Below are 16,446 nucleotides of genomic sequence, written 5' to 3'. Positions count from 1 at the left end.
GAGCAGTCTTTGGCCTCTTGGAAGGTGAGAAGCTGAAACATCCTTGGCTTGGTGTAAGCATTGCTCTGCAACAATTATAACATCAACATGTTATCAGCACTCCTCTCATCCCAAGCCAAAAGACAGCATTCCACCAGCTACTAGGAAGAAAACCAACTCTGTCCTAACTGAAACCAGGACAGCCCCCTTTAGGTATTGGAAGGCTGCTAGAAGGTCTCCTCAGGGCCTTCTCTTCTGCAAGCTGAAAAAACACAATTCTCAGCCTGCCTTCATAGGAGAGGACCTTGAGCCCTGTGATCATCTTTGTGGCCCTCCTCTGGACTTGTTCTAATATTCCCACTTCCTTCTTGTCCTGGGAGCCCCAGAGCTAACAAAGTATTCTGTGTGGGGTCTCGTGAGAGCAGAGTAGAGGGGGAGAATCCCCTCCCCTGCCCTGCTGGCTATGCTTCTGTTGATGTAGCCCAGGATACGGTTGGCTTTCTGGGCTGCAAGCACACACTGCCGGCTCATGGTGAGCTCCACCAACACCCCCACATTCTTCTCCTCAGGGCTGCTTTCAATCTATTCTCTGCCCAGCCTGTATTTGTCCTTGGGATTACCCCAAGGACATGTGGGACCTTGAACTTTGCCTTGTTGAACTTCATGAGTTTTGCACAGGCCGACCTCTCAAGCTTGCCTATGCCTCGTCAGCCTCCCTGGAGTGCTGCTAAGAATGGCCATAAGTTCTTCAGAAGGGACAGGCAATGAAGGAGGCTCAGTGGTGTAGTGCCTGATATTAGAGAGTGTTTTGATATTGTAGAGCTCAGGGCTGGGCTCAGAGACTTTCTTCTCTGAGACTGCAGAGTAGCAGTTTCCCTGTGAATACCTGGGTTTACTTCTTTCCTTGTGACTGAGCACGCAGTGGGAGATCTCTCACTTTCAGAGGGGCTGCAGTCAGTGCTCATGCCATGCTCCGCTGTCCCTGGAGGTACCCTGGGTTCTGGAGGCAGCTCCAGATTCCCCTCTTGAAGGACACCACCTACAGGCCACATGTGGGAACAGCCCTGGCTACATAATGCAGTGACCATGCGCTGCCTCTGCTGTGAGCAGACACCCACAGGTGAGTCTTAAATCTAGCCCTTGGTCTCTGACAGGTGACAATGCAACAATGAGCCATTCCATCCTGAACCAAAGCAGAAACAGACTCTTGTAGGGAGCAATTCTTTGGGCCTATTCTTGACACTGGCTTGGCTAGGAAATTCCAGCCTTCAGGCAGTGTACATGAGTTATCCTGTTTATTACCAAAAGTGTTATGAGAGCCTTCACTGACTCACAGGTACTTGTACATGTATAAAGCATTTATATGATACAGAGCAGTTTCAGTCATTCGTTGTAGTGGGAAGAATCCAAACATTTATATCAGAATGCAAGGAGCAAAAACAGTAAAAATGACAATAAGGAAAAAGCAATTTTATTAATAATGATAAAAACAAACAAAGAAGAAAAAAAAAAAAAAAGTGTTGGAATGGGATGCACAATTTTCACTTCTGGAGAGTGAAAAAAACTTTATGAGTACTGAAAAACATTCCCCAAATCAGTTTCCTAACAGCATCCTTGAGCTCCTTGTTCCTCATGCTGTAGATGAGGGGGTTCACTGCTGGAGGCACCACCGAGTACAGAACTGCCAGCAAGAGATCAAGGCATGAGGAGGAAATAGAGGGGGGCTTCAGATAAGCAAACATGATATTGCTGATGAACAGGGAGACAATGGCCAGGTGAGGGAGGCACGTGGAAAAGGCTTTGTTCTGTCCCTGCTGTGAGGGGATCCTCAGCAAAGCTTTGAAGATCTGCACATAGGACAGCAACAGAAAAGCAAAAAATGCAGTACCTGAGCAAACGCTAAAGATGAGGAATGCAACTTCTCTAAGGTAGGCATCTGAGCAGAAGAGCTTGAGGATCTGGGCAAGTTCACAGAAGAACTGGTCCAAGACATTGCCTTGGCAGAGTGGGAGGGAAAAGGTATTGGCAGTGTGCAGCACAGCATAGAGAAAGCCATTGCCCCAGGCAGCTTCTGCCATGTTGACACAAGTTTTGCTGGCCATTATTCTCCCTTAGTGTAGGGGTTTGCAGATGGCAATGTAGCGGTCATAGGCCATGATGATTAGAAGATAAAACTGTGCTGTGACAAATGCAACAAACATAAAGACCTGGGTAACACAGCCAAAGAAGGAAATGGCCCTGGTGTCCCACAGGGAATTAGCCATAGCTTTGGGGACAGTGGTGGAGATGGAGCCCAGGTCAAGGAGGGCAAGGTTGAAGAGGAAGAAGTACATGGGGGTGTGTAGGTGGTGGTCGCAGGCTGTGGTGAGGATGAGGCCATTGGCCAGGAGGGCAGCCAGGTAGACGCCCAGGAAGAGCCCAAAGTGCAGAAGCTGCAGCTCACGTGTGTCTGCGAATGCCAGGAGGAGGAACTCATTGGGGAAGCTGGTGTTGGACATTTGCTGACATTGGACACAGCTGTCTGTTGAAGAGAAGAAGGCAGGACAAAGTTAGAACAGACTTCTCCAAGGAACACCTATTGCAAGTCTTAGAATAGCCCCCCAGACCAGCCTTTCTCTTTGCAGGAGAACCTGTCTGCAGCTCTCTTGCTTGAGCAGTGGCTGGTGCTGGATGAGAGTGGCACTGGGAGCAGGGGCTGCTGTGGGCTCCAGAGGAGGTGTTCCTGTTATGAAGCAGGAGGGAAGCAGGAACATGGAGCAACCTCTAGTTCAGTCCACTTGTCAGATGAATGAGCCTTGTGAACAACTCATCTGACCACAGAGTTGTGGAAAGCATATTTCCCTTGCTTCATTTTTTTGCAGTTACCCCTGTAATGCTTAGGACAACAATCACATTCATGTACTTGAATGTGATTAATGTACAAGAAAAGGGAGACAGCTGAGAGCAAAGAAGACCCAAGTCCATGTGCAGCTGGACAGAATCCTCACCTTGTCCCCGGGGGCCTGAGATGGATCTCAGCTCTTCCCTCCCAGGTGAGGGTGCAGAGGCCTCACTCCAGCTTCCCACAGACAGCCATCCAGCAGCACGGAGCGTCCTGGTCGTGGTCTGCTATAGACCGCCGAACCAGGATGAGGAGATGGCTGAGGAGTTCTACAGGCAACTGACAGAAGTTGCGAAATCTTCAGCGCTTGTTCTCGTGGGGGACTTCAACTTCCCTGACATATCCTGGAAGCACAACACAGCCCTGAGAAAGCAGTCTAGGAGGTTTCTGGAGAGCGTGGAAGATAGCTTCCTGACGCAGCTGGTTAGTGAACCTACCAGGGGTGGTGCCCCACTAGACCTTCTCTTCACAAACAGAGAAAGACTGGTGGAGGATGTGATTGTCGGGAGCTGTCTTGGGCAGAGTGACCACGAAATGGTGGAGTTCACTATTCTTGGCGAGGCCAGGAAGGTGACCAATAAAACCGCTGTATTGGACTTTCGGAGGGCTGACTTTGAGCTGCTCAGGACACTACTTGGTAGAGTCCCTTGGGAGGCGGTTCTGAAGGGCAGAGAGGTCCAGGAAGGCTGGGCGCTCTTCAAGAGGGAAATCTTAATGGCACAGGAACGGTCTGTTCCCACGTGCCCAAAGACGAGCTGGAGGGGAAGAAGACCCGCCTGGCTCAACAGAGAATTGTGGCTTGAGTTTAGGAGAAAAAGGAGGGTTTATAATCTTTGGAAAAGTGGGCAGGCCACTAGGGAGGACTATAAGGATGTAGCGAGGCTGTGCAGGGACAAAATTAGGAAGGCCAAAGCTCATCTGGAGCTCACTCTGGCTACTGCTGTTAAAGATAACATAAACGTTTCTATAAATACATCAACACAAAAAGGAGGACTAAGGAGAATATCCATCCTTTACTGGATGCGGGGGGAAACTTAGTTACAAGAGATGAGGAAAAGGCAGAGGTGCTCAATGCCTTCTTTGCCTCAGTCTTTAGCGGCAATACCGGATGTTCTCTGGATACTCAGTACCCTGAGCTGATGGAAGGGGATGGGGAGCAGGATGTGGCCCTCACTATCCATGAAGAACTGGTTGGTGACCTGCTACGGCACTTGGATGTGCACAAGTCGATGGGGCCGGATGGGATCCACCCAAGGGTACTGAGAGAACTGGCAGAGGAGCTGGCCAAGCCACTGTCCATCATTTATCAGCAGTCCTGGTGATCGGGGGAGGTCCCAGTTGACTGGCAGCTAGCAAATGTGACACCCATCTACAAGAAGGGCCGGAGGGCAGACCCGGGAAACTACAGGCCTGTCAGTTTGACCTCAGTGCCAGGGAAGCTCATGGAGCAGATCCTCCTGAGAGTCATCACGCAGCACTTGAAGGGCAAGCAGGCGATCAGGCCCAGTCAGCATGGCTTTATGAAAGGCAGGTCCTGCTTGACGAACCTGATCTCCTTCTATGACAGAGTGACACACTGGGTGGACGAGGGAAAGGCTGTGGATGTGGTCTACCTTGACTTCAGCAAGGCTTTTGACACCGTCTCCCACAGCATTCTCCTCAAGAAACTGGCTGCTCTTGGCTTGGACTGGCACACGCTTCATTGGGTTAGAAACTAGCTGGATAGCCGGGCCCAAAGAGTCATGGTGAATGGAGTCAAGTCCAGTTGGAGGCCAGTCACTTGTGGCATCCCCCAGGGCTCGGTGCTGGGGCCGGTCCTCTTTAATATCTTCATCGATGATCTGGACGAGGGCATCGAGTGCACCCTCAGTAAGTTTGCAGATGACACCAAGTTAGGTGCGTGTGTCGATCTGCTTGAGGGTAGGAAAGCGCTGCAGGAGGATCTGGATAGGCTGCACCGATGGGCTGAGGTCAACTGCATGAAGTTCAACAAGGCCAAGTGCCGGGTCCTGCACCTGGGGTGCAATAACCCCAAGCAACGCTACAGGCTGGGAGATGAGTGGTTGGAGAGCTGTCAGGCAGAGAAGGACCTGGGAGTGATGGTGGATAGTCGGCTGAATATGAGCCAGCAGTGTGCTCAGGTGGCCAAGAAGGCCAACGGCATCCTGGCTTGTATCAGGAACAGTGTGGCCAGCAGGGCTAGGGAGGTGATTGTCCCCCTGTACTCAGCTCTGGTGAGGCCGCACCTCGAGTGCTGTGTTCAGTTTTGGGCCCCTCACTACAAGAAGGACATTGAGGTGCTCGAGCGGGTGCAGAGAAGGGCGACGAAGCTGGTGAGGGGCCTGGAGAACAAGTCCTACGAGGAGCGGCTGAGGGAGCTGGGCTTGTTCAGCCTGGAGAAAAGGAGGCTCAGGGGCGACCTTATTGCTCTCCATAGGTACCTCAAGGGAGGCTGTAGCGAGGTGGGGGTTGGTCTGTTCTCCCACGTGCCTGGTGACAGGACGAGGGGGAATGGGCTAAAGTTGAGCCAGGGGAGTTTTAGGTTAGATGTTAGGAAGAACTTCTTTACTGAAAGGGTTGTTAGGCATTGGAACAGGCTGCCCAGGGAAGTGGTGGAGTCACCATCCCTGGAAGTCTTCAAAAGACGTTTAGGTGTAGAGCTTAGGGATATGGTTTAGTGGGGACTGTTAGCGTTAGGTCAGAGGTTGGACTCGATGATCTTGAGGTCTCTTTCAACCTAGAAATTCTGTGATTCTGTGATTCTCTGCTGGGCCCCATCTCTTGCACCGAATTGGGCACCATCTCCTGCATCCCTTGGCTGTCAGCTCCCTCTCCCCTGCCCTGTAGTATGACAGTGCCATGGTGGGACGTGTTTCTGGTGGGCCGTGTACCAGACACAGTAATGAATACTATGAGCAGGACTAGAGGGGTCCTGCTTCCAGCCAGGGGAAGGCGGGGAGGAAAGGGACAATCAGGTTTACAGGATTGTGTATATTTAATGGCCTGGCACATCAGACCCACAAATATATCAGGCTCTACTGGACACCGGTGCACAGTGTACCTTAATGCCATCAAGCTATAAAGAGGTAGAACCCACCTGTATTTCTGAAGTGACAGGTGGGTCCCAAGAGTTAACTGTCTTGGAGGCTAAAGTGAGTCGAACTGGGAAGGAATGGCAAAAGCTCCCCATTGGGACTGGCCCGGAGGCTATGTGCATCCAAGACATAGTCTTCTTCAGGAATGGGTACTTCAAAGTTCCAAAAGAGCACAGGTGGGGCTTTGGCATAGCAGCCTTGGAGACAGAGGACATTAAAGAGTTGTCTACCTTGCTTGACCTTCCACAGAATCCTTCTGTTGTGGGTTTGCTGAGGGTTGAAGAACAGCAGGTGCCAATGGCTACCATGGTGGTGCACCTGAGGCAGCGTCACGCTAACTGAGACTCCCTGATTGCCATCCATGAGCTGGTTCATCGGCTGGAGAGCCAATGTGTAGATGTAGAACTTAGTAGCATGGTTTAGGGATGGACTTGTCAGTACTAAGGTAAAGTTGCATGACCTGGGTTACACGTCCATTGAGGCACAATGCAGTTCTTTTGCCTTCTGCATCTATAGCACAGGAAGCATGACTTTGCTCTACTCTATTGACTGGGCAGGTCTTTTCACATTACTCAATTTAGTTTTCTGTGGCTGGAAGGGGACAATTTCCCAAAAGCAGCCAAACTCATGGGTACAGCTACAGCCACTTGAAGATATATTTTCATTAGTTTTCATCCTGAGTTTTCCACAGAAGACCCAAGAGAGACCATGGATGTCCAGGTATCTACAAAGATTCAGGCTGAATTTCTCAGATTCCAATGGTCATTTCAATTTTATTTTATTTTATTTTATTTTATTTTATTTTATTTTATTTTATTTTATTTTATTTTATTTTATTTTATTTTATTTTATTTTATTTTATTTTATTTTATTTTATTTTATTTTTTTCATTTCTTTTCATTTCATTTCATTTATTTATTTATTTTCCCAAGGAATCCCTGACTTGTCTTAGAAAAGGTTTCATGTGCTGGGCTGGGCTGCAGCTACAGGGACAAAGACCACTGCTGGCAGTGGAGGTATCGGACCTTCAGACTCTGCTTTTCCTCCCAATGCAGGTCTCTAAAGAAATCACCCTGGATGAATACCAATAGGAGAATGATTCTCAAAACTGAAATGCAGCAAAATTCAGCCTTTAAAGCAATAAAAGATTTGTATTAGGTGCTTTTTGGAATCTTCTTCCTTAATTACATCATGCAAGCTCTGCAATTAGCTGCACAAGGTGTGAAGGCTTGAAGCAAATTATGGAAGAAATGTTAGAAGTTTCTTCATTTTAATGAGTTCCATGGTGTATTATGGTGCTGAGTCTATGAAGCTCAGGTACTGAGAGAAGAGTGATGTAACCGCTTGAGCAAATAAAGTCAGAAGGAAAAGTTGAAGTGTCTTGGAGTATTAATGGGCCCCACTGAGGGCTGTTACCAAGAGATTCTCCTCAGGGACTTGTTAGGGCAGATAATTGGAGACCTTGATTGCAGACAGGCAAAGCACTGTGCTGAGAAAAGTCTTGGTTGGTTTTGGTGAAGCAGAAGAGCCAAGGCCTGACTCCAGCCACTGGGAGGGGAGATCCTGCACCCCCATATCCATCTCAAGGCTCTTCCTGGGGTCTGTGGGATGTTCTAAACAGTGTGATGCCATGAGAAGAACAGTGGTATGACACCTCCCTGCCTCTGCAAGGGTTGCAAAGAAGCAAGGAGGCCTCACTGCAATGACTACATCTCATCACCTCATAAGCTCTAGATAAGGGACAAAAACGTCAGGGCTTTTGGGGCCTTCCATTCTTGCCAGCAACCTCCACCTTCTCCTCTGAAAGCTTTCCTATGCTGTCCCACACTTTGTCCTATTTCCTGGAAGCCTACAGACACACATCTCTGTTCTTCACCTTGCTCTCACCCTGGCATTTCCATCATTTCACCAATGTCTCATCAACCTTCACCAGCTGTTCCTTGAAAAACAAAGCCAGGGTTTGATTACGGACACTCTTTGGGTGACCTCTGGCACCACAGCAGTATACTTTGAGAGACATTTTTTCCTCTTTGTGGCCAGTGCCAACCTTCCAAGGTGCAATTTCTGGCAGTTTTCCTCTCCTGCTCTTTCCTACTACCAAAGAAAGTTCCACCTGGGTGGAAACCAGTCCTAAAGCAGGCATCCCAATCCATTGGCCTTCTTGTGGCCTGTCAGCCAACCAGATAGAAGTCACCTCACCAGCATCGTCCAAACCACGGTCCTTCTGCTGGCCTTGCAGCTTCTTGTTTAGACACACCCAAGCCTTGTGCCTCCTGCTGTCCATTCGTGGACTCAAACAGAAGGGACAGGACAACCCATATCTGCGCCTTCTTTCTGTCTGGGTATGTAGGCAGAGGGGATCCCACAGTCAGCATGCCAACCAGGTGCATTCTGCTGGCCTACCAGGACCACTGGCAGATGTCAGCTGAAAAGTACAGAACCTAGGTAGAAGTGTGGCCTGTCAACTACTTCAGAAAGAAGTGACCTCACAGTCCCTTTCTGTGACACGTTGCTGCTGCTGCCCTATCAACTGCAGAGACAGAAGTGACCTCACAGTCACTGCCACAGTCACATTCCTCCTGCTGGGGCAGGAGATCCTGAGGCAGAGCTGAGCTCATCAGAGCATTCCCACCCATCTCCTCCTTGTGGCCCACAAGCTGATAAGGTCCATGGTCCCTCACATTCATCTTTGAATGCCATGTGACTGCATGTGGTGGATTTATGTGGCAAGGTTTTGGTAGTGGGGGGCCATTGGGGTGGCTTCTGTGAGAAGAATCCAGAAGCTGTCCCATGTTAGATAAGGGCCTTGCTGCTGGCCAGGTCTGGGCCGATAAGTGACATTGTTTGTGCCTCTGTGAGAGCATATTTAAGACAGGGTAAAAAAAAAAATGCAGAACAGCAGCTGGGAGAGAGAGAGGAGTGCGAAACTGCCTTACAGGCACCAAGATCAGTGAAGAAGGAGGGGGAGAGGTGCTCCATGTCCTGGAGCAAAAGTCCCCTGTGGCCTGTGGTGAGGACTATCGTGAAGCAGGCTGTCCCCCTGCAGCCCATGGAGTACCACGGTGGAGCAGGTGGACCTGCAGTGATGGAGGCTGTGGCCTGTGGAGGACCCTCTCCAGAGCAGATTCCGGGCCAGACCTGTAGTCCTTGAAGAGGAGCCCACGCAGGAGCAGGTGACCTGGCAGGAGCTGCTCCCCATGGGGGACCCAAGCAGCCCCTGCACAGCCCCTGAGAGGCCCAGCCCCAGTTCCTGCCCCCCAGTTTTTGCTCCAGAAGGACTCCCCTAGGTCCTGTGTCACTTGTCCCACCTGGGTGCCTTGGCTACCCCAGGACATCCTGGAGGTAGTGGCCACCTCTGACTGGAAAACTGAAACCAGCCATGAAAGTAGATTGAGGAAACAGTTGAAACCTGTACAGAAAAGGACTCGATGTAACAGCTGAAAGAGCTTGCCAGCACCACCAGCTTTTTTTCTATGAATGTTCATTATTCATTTTCCCAGTTTTCTATTGACAGCACCATGGACAAATGCAATAAAAAAATCGTGCTTTCTTGATGAATAGTTTTATGCACACACTTACCAAAATACATTTCCCAACATTGCTAATGCTTTTTTTTTTTTTTTTTTTTTTTTTTTTCCCTCCCCTTATTCTGTCTTTGAAGAGCACTCCAAGGGAAAGAGTTATTGAATTAAAGAATTAAATTAAATTAAATTAAATTCATTTTCAAGTCCCCAGAAATCTTGCTGATCCAAATGCTTGACAGCCCAGTCCAGAAAGGCAGGGTAGTGTGAAATAGCAGAGAGTGGCATCTGCAATGAACCTGTAAAGGGGTGAGAAAAAATCTCACAGGGACACTGGGGGTTGTTTCTGGAGGCACAAAGAGCAATGCCAGGGCTGTGTGAGGTGCTTATGTCTGAACCGGTTCCTCATACACATGGGGCTGTTGAGAGACATGAGTCACAGAATCACAGAATCATCTAGGCTGGGAGAGACCTCCAAGATCACCTAGTCCAACCTCTGACCTAGCACTGACAAGTCCTCCACTAAACCATATCACTAAGCTCTACATCTAAACATCTAATCATGGAGAAGTTGGTTCTCGGACTTATTGAGGCGCACCTGGGGGACAAAGCAGTCATTGGTCCCAGCCAGCATGGGTTTGTGAAGGGTAGGTCCTGCCTAACTAACCTGATTTCCTTTTATGATAAGATCACCCGTATGGTGGACCAAGGGAAACCAGCTGATGTGATTTTTTTGGACTTCAGCAAGGCTTTTGACACGGTTTCCCATAGGATCCTACTGGACAAAATGTCCACCATACAGCTAAATAAAAACATCATACGATGGGTGAGCAATTGGCTAACGGGCAGGGCCCAAAGGGTTATGGTAAATGGGGCTGTGTCAGGCTGGCGGGCGGTCACCAGTGGGGTCCCTCAAGGCTCCATTTTAGGGCTGGTACTTTTCAATATTTTTATAAACGATCTGGATGTAGGAATAGAGGGTATTTTGAGCAAGTTTGCTGATGACACCAAACTTGGAGGAGTTGTGGACTCAAATGAGGGCGTAAAGGCCTTACAGAGGGATCTGGACAGGTTGGAGAGCTGGGCGATCACCAACCGCATGAAGTTCAATAAAAGCAAGTGCCAGGTCCTGCACCTGGGACGGGGAAACCCTGGCTGCATGTACAGACTGGGTGATGAGACGCTGGAGAGCAGCCTAGAAGAGAGGGATCTGGGGGTCGTGGTAGACAGCAAGTTGAATATGAGCCAGCAGTGTGCCCTGGCAGCCAGGAGGGCCAATCGTGTCCTGGGGTGCATCAAGCACGGCATCGCTAGTAGGTCAAGGAAGGTGATTATCCCGCTCTACTCTGCGCTGGTGCGGCCTCACCTCGAGTACTGTGTGCAGTTCTGGGCACCACAGTATAAAAAGGACATGAAACTGTTGGAAAGTGTCCAGAGGAGGGCTACGAAGATGGTGAAAGGCCTGGAGGGGAAGACGTACGAGGAACGGCTGAGGTCACTGGGCCTGTTCAGCCTGGAGAAGAGGAGGCTGAGGGGAGACCTCATCACAGTCTACAACTTCCTCGTCAGGGGGTGTCGAGAGGCAGTAGACCTTTTCTCCATTAACACTAGTGACAGGACCCGCGGGAACGGGGTTAAGCTGAGGCAGGGGAAATTTAGGCTGGACGTCAGGAGGGAGTTCTTCACAGAGAGGGTGGTTGCACACTGGAACAGGCTCCCCAGGGAAGTGGTCCCTGCACCGAGCCTGTCTGAATTTAAGAAGAGATTGGACTGTGCACTTAGGCACATGGTCTGAACTTTTGGGTAGACCTGTGCGGTGTCAAGAGTTGGACTTGATGATCCTTAAGGGTCCCTTCCAACTCAGGATATTCTATGATTCTATGATTCTATGATCTTTCAAAGACCTCAAGGGATAGTGACTCAACCATTTCCTTGGCAGCCCATTCCAATGCCTAACAACCCTTTCAGTAAAGAAGTTCTTCCTAACATCTAACCTAAAACTCCCCTGGCGCAACTTTAGCCCATTCCCCCTCGTCCTGTCACCAGCCACGTGGGAGAATAGACCAACCCCCACCTCGCTACAGTCTCCTTTAAGGTATCTGTAGAGAGCGATAAGGTCACCCCTGAGCCTCCTTTTCCCCAGGCTAAACAACCGAAGCTCCCTCGGCCACTCCTCATAAGACTTGTTCTCCAGACCCCTTCACCACCCTTCTCTGGACTTGCTTGAGCACATCAATGTCCTTCTTCTAGTGAGGGGCCCAAAACTGAACACAGTACTTGAGGTGCGGCCTCACCAGAGCCGAGTACAGGGGGACGATCACTTCGCTAGCCCTGCTGGCCACACTGCTTCTGATACAAGCCAGGATGCTGTTGACCTTCCTGGCCACTTGAGCACACTGCTGGCTCATATCCACCAATACTCCCAGGTCCTTCTCTGCCTGGCATCTTTCCAACCATTCATCTCCCAGCCTGTAGCGTTGCTTGGGGTTGTTGTGCCCCAGGTGCAGGACCCGGCACTTGGTCTTGTTGAACTTCATTCAGCTGACCTCAGCCCATCGGTCCAGCCTATCCAGATCCTCCTGCAGAGCCCTCCTACCCTCGACCAGATAGACATATGCACCTAACTTGGTGTGGTCTGCAAATTTACTGAGGGTTCACTCAATCCCCTCATTCAGATCATCGATAAAGATATTAAAGAGAATTGGCCCCAGTCCCTGGGGGACTCCTCTAGTGACTGGCCTCCAACTGGATTTAACTCAATTCACCACAACTCTTTGGGCCCAGCTATCCAGCCAGTTTCTAACCCAACAAAGCGTACATGAGACCAAGCCATGAGCAGTCAGTTTCTCGAGGAGAATGCTGTGGGAAACAGTGTTGAAAGTCTTACTGAAGTCAAGATAGGCCACAGCCACAGCCTTTCCCTCATCCACTAAGTGTGTCACTTTGTCATAGAATGAGAACAGGTGTGTTAAGCAGGATCTGCCTTTCATAAACCCATGCTGGCTGGGCATGATTGCCTGGATGCCCTGCAAGTGCCGTGTGATGGCACGAGCTTCCTTGAGCTTCCCCAGTACCAAGTTCAGACTGACAGGCTTGTCGTTCCAAGATCCTCCTTCCAGCCATTTTGTAGGTGGGCATCTCATTTGCTAGTCGCCAGTTGACTGGGACCTCCCCTCAAGCCAGGACTGCTGATAAATGATGGAAAGTGGCTTGGCCAGCTCTTCTGCCAGTTCTCTCAGTACCCTTGGGTGGATCCCATTCGGCCCCATCAATTTGCGTACATGTAAGTGCTGTAGCAGTTCGCCAACCATTTCCTTGTGGATTATGAGGGGCACATTCTGCTGCCTATCCCCTTACACCAGCTCAGGGTACTGGGTATCCAGAGAACAACTGGTCTTGCCACTAAATATTGAGGCAAAGAAGGCATTAAGCACCTCATCTTTTCCTCATCTCTTGTCACTAAGTTTCCCCCCACATCCAGCAATGGATGGAGATTCTCCTTAGTCCTTCTTTTCATGTTTATATATTTATAAAAACATTTTCTGTTATTCTTAACAGCAGTAGCCAGATTAAGCTCCAGGTGAGCTTTGACCTTTCTAATTTTGTCCCTGCACAGCCTCACAACATCCTTATAGTCTTCCTGAGTGGCCCACCCTCTTTTCCAAATGTCATAGAGTCCCTGACTTGCACACCACGTGCAGTGCACTGCAGTGCTTGCAATGTCCCTCTTGGTCCTGTAGCCACTGCCAGAGGCTGGAAGGCACCTCAGCCCTGCGGTGCTTTCTCCTGCTCTGCCCTCCTCTGAGATGCCCCAAGGCATGAGGAATGGGCACATGGACCTCGGTTCAAGGAATCACATCCCAGGACTGCACTCAGGTGGCTTCCCAGGAGATGTTACTTGGCCTCGTGACACTATCTTGCCCCACTGGCCTTCATGAAATATGTGGGAATAACTGATGGCCTTTGTGCTCCTTTGTGTTCATCTCTCCTGTGTGTATACAATGTGGCTGCTGGCACCAGTAGCGAAGGGTTTCTCTCCCCATATCTCCACTGCACACAAACAGGGAGTTGCTCTTCTCCTGAGACATACAATCTCCCAGGGGACAATTTGCAGCTGAGTGCATCTGTGCTGGCCTGGACAGACAGAGCTGCACCCCTTCACCATGCAACTCCCATTCCATACAGCCCTGAGACGGTGCTGCTCTGCAGACTATTAAAAATGTCCAAAAAGACACCAGAATTCATCTTGTGCCTGAAATGCTTTACATTATCACTCTTATGCAGAAGATTAAGGGAAATTTCTTGTTTCTGAAACACAACAATGCACCAGTTTCCTCAAGGCATCCTTGAGCTCCTGGTTCCTCATGCTGTAGATGAGGGGGTTCACTACTGGAGGCACCACCGAGTACAGAAATGACACCAACAAGTCCAGGTATGCGGAAGAGATCGAGGAGGGCTTCAGGTGGGCAAACATGTGTACTGGGTCTGGCTGGAATGTTAACTTTCCCGGCAGCAGCCCATTCAGTGCCGTACTCTGTACTTGTAGCTGGAACAGCAGTGTTATCACACCAGTGTTGTGTCTACTGCTGAGCAGCAGTGGCACAGCATTGGGCCTTTCTCTAACCCTCCTAGGGGGTGGGCAAAAAGTGAGGAGAGAAACATCACTAGGGCAGCTGACCTAAACCAATCAAAGGGATATTCCATACCATGTGGTGTCACACTCAGCAATAAAAGTTGGAAACAGGAAGAAGAGGGGAGGGGTGGGCTCTCGTTGAGAAGACGTCGGTCCTCCTCTCGAACACCGGCTGCGTGCGTTGAGGCCTTGCTTCAAGGACGTGGTCAATCATCGCTCATTTGTGGGAAGTAGAGAGTAATTTCTTTCCTCTGCACTTCCATATAGCTTGCATTTATTTTGTTTGTTTGTTTTCCTCCCTTTTTCCCCTTTCCCTTTTATTTTCCCCTTAGTTAAGTTGTTTAGTTCATGGTAGTCTTTATTTAATTATTATAATTATTTCTCTTTAATTAAATTATCCTTATCTCAACCCGTGAGTTGTTCTTTGCTTTACTTCTCCCCCTCCTTATCTAAAGGAGGGGGAGTGAGAGAGCGGTTGTGGGGTTTAGCTGCCCAGCACGGTAAAACCACCACACATGACAGTGCTGAGAAACAGGGAGACCACAGCCAGGTGAGGGAGGCATGTGGAAAAGGCTTTGTGCCGGCCCTGCTCAGAGGGCATCCTCAGCACGGCCCTGAAGATCTGCACATAGGACACCACAATGAAGACAAAACATACAATGGTTAAACAGGCACTAAAGATGAGAAGCTGACCTTCCCTGAGATAGGCATGAGAGCAGGAGAGCTTGAGGATCTGTGGGATTTCACAGAAGAACTGGTCCAGGGCATTGACTTGGCAGAGGGGCAGGGAAAATGTAGTGGCCGTGTGCAGGACAGCATAGAGAAAGCCACTGCCCCAGGCAGCTGCTGCCATGTTGGCACAAGCTCTAATGCCCAGGAGGCTCCCATAGTGCAGGGGTTTGCAGATGGCAACGTAGCGGTCATAGGCCATGATGGTGAGAAGATAAAACTCTGCTGAAAAAAAAAAGAAAAATAAAAAAACCTGAGCAGCACAACCTGTGTAGGAAATGGCTGTGGTATCCCATAGGGAGTTGGCCTTAGCTTTGGGAACAGTGGTGGTACTAGTGCCCAGGTCAAGGTGGGCGAGGTTGAGGAGGAAGAAGTACATGGGGGTGTGGAGGCGGTGGTCACAGGCTGCAGCAGTGAGGATGAGGCCATTGCCCAGGAGGGCAGCCAGGTAGATGCCCAGGAAGAGCGCGAAGTGCAGGAGCTGCAGCTCGTGCATGTCTGTGAATGGCAGGAGGAGGAACTCATTGGGGAAGCTGCTGTTGGGCATTCTCTGACTTTGGACAAGGCTGTCTGCTGAAGAGGAGAAAGCAAAACAAAGTTAGAACAGACTTCTCTGAGGAAAACCTAATGCAAGTCATATAGCACCTCCAAACAGAGCCTTTCTCTTAGCACGAGAACTGTTCTGCAGCTCTCCTGCTCAAGCTGCAGCTGCTGTTGGCTGAGGGAGGCACTGCGAGCAGGGGCTGCTTCAGGCTCTAGAGGAGTCCTTCCTTCAGGATCTGCAGCTCGCGTGTGTCTGCGAATGGCAAGAGGAGGAACACGTTGGGGAAGCTGCTGTTGGACATTTGCTGTCCTCTCAGGAGGCCACCCCAGCCCAAACCCTCCCCAGCTCTCCACACCTCCTTTCCTCTCCCCAGCCCAGACCAGCAGAACAGCCCATGCTGGGATGGCACACAAACAGGAAATGGAGAAGAGGAGGTCAGTAGCAGTGTCCCTGCTGCTGCCATCTGCAGGATGTAAACCCCGCCACTCCACCTTCTCAGACATCCTGCAGCCCCCCAGTCCAGCCCCACTCCCCAGCACAGCACAGCACCATACTGCTGGCCCTGGGGCTCCTCAGGCAGTACCACTGCACACACTCAGCGCCCTGCTCTGCTCCCGGGACACCCCATGTCCCACACAGCCTTGCCCCAGCCCAGCACGTCTGGGCTGGCCTGAGCAGCCATTCCTGCAGCCCCTTCCCATGCTGCCCACAGACCCCCAGCTGGTGGTGCTGCTTTGCAGAGCGAGGGCTGTGGTGCACAGGGCCATGGGGGCACTCTGCAGGGCCGTGCTGGTCAGGCTGGGAAGGCAGAGCCAGCTGGTGGGGGGCACTGCCACTGAGTGCCTCCCACACAAGTGGTTCCTTGGCCATGGAGGCTGCGCACAGGTCGCTGCCCTTCTTCAGAGTCAGAGACTCATGGAATAGTCTGAGCTGGACAGGACCCACAAGAAGCATCAAGTCCAACTCATTTCCAATGTTGGGAGCTGTTTTTCACTGTATTCAGTATATGAAATTCAACCAGAGGAATAACAACAAATCCAGCGGATTGTTTTCCCTATGCCTGC

At 50.3% G+C, this 16,446-nt stretch overlaps 2 protein-coding genes across 2 annotated transcripts in view; one reads left to right on the top strand and one right to left on the bottom strand.

Moving 5' to 3' along the window:
* LOC309891560 (antigen WC1.1-like) overlaps positions 1-16,446 on the top strand; it is a gene marked incomplete at both ends in the record, with an annotated part of 315,844 nt that overhangs the window by 195,847 nt on the left and 103,551 nt on the right. The gene's annotated exons all lie outside the window — the stretch shown is intronic.
* LOC309891540 (olfactory receptor 14C36-like) lies at positions 941-15,385 on the bottom strand (the record flags this gene model as incomplete). The annotated part of the gene is made up of 3 exons (XM_082785900.1): positions 941-1,018; positions 1,587-1,826; positions 14,732-15,385. The coding sequence occupies 3 exons, from the start codon at positions 15,383-15,385 to the stop codon at positions 941-943; spliced, it is 972 nt and encodes a 323-aa protein (XP_082642026.1).

This window comes from Aythya marila (genome assembly GCF_965140915.1).
Source record: "Aythya marila genome assembly, contig: HAP1_HAP1_SCAFFOLD_158, whole genome shotgun sequence".
Taxonomy (NCBI): Eukaryota; Metazoa; Chordata; class Aves; order Anseriformes; family Anatidae; genus Aythya; species Aythya marila.
This window is presented reverse-complemented; position numbering and strand designations above follow the sequence as displayed.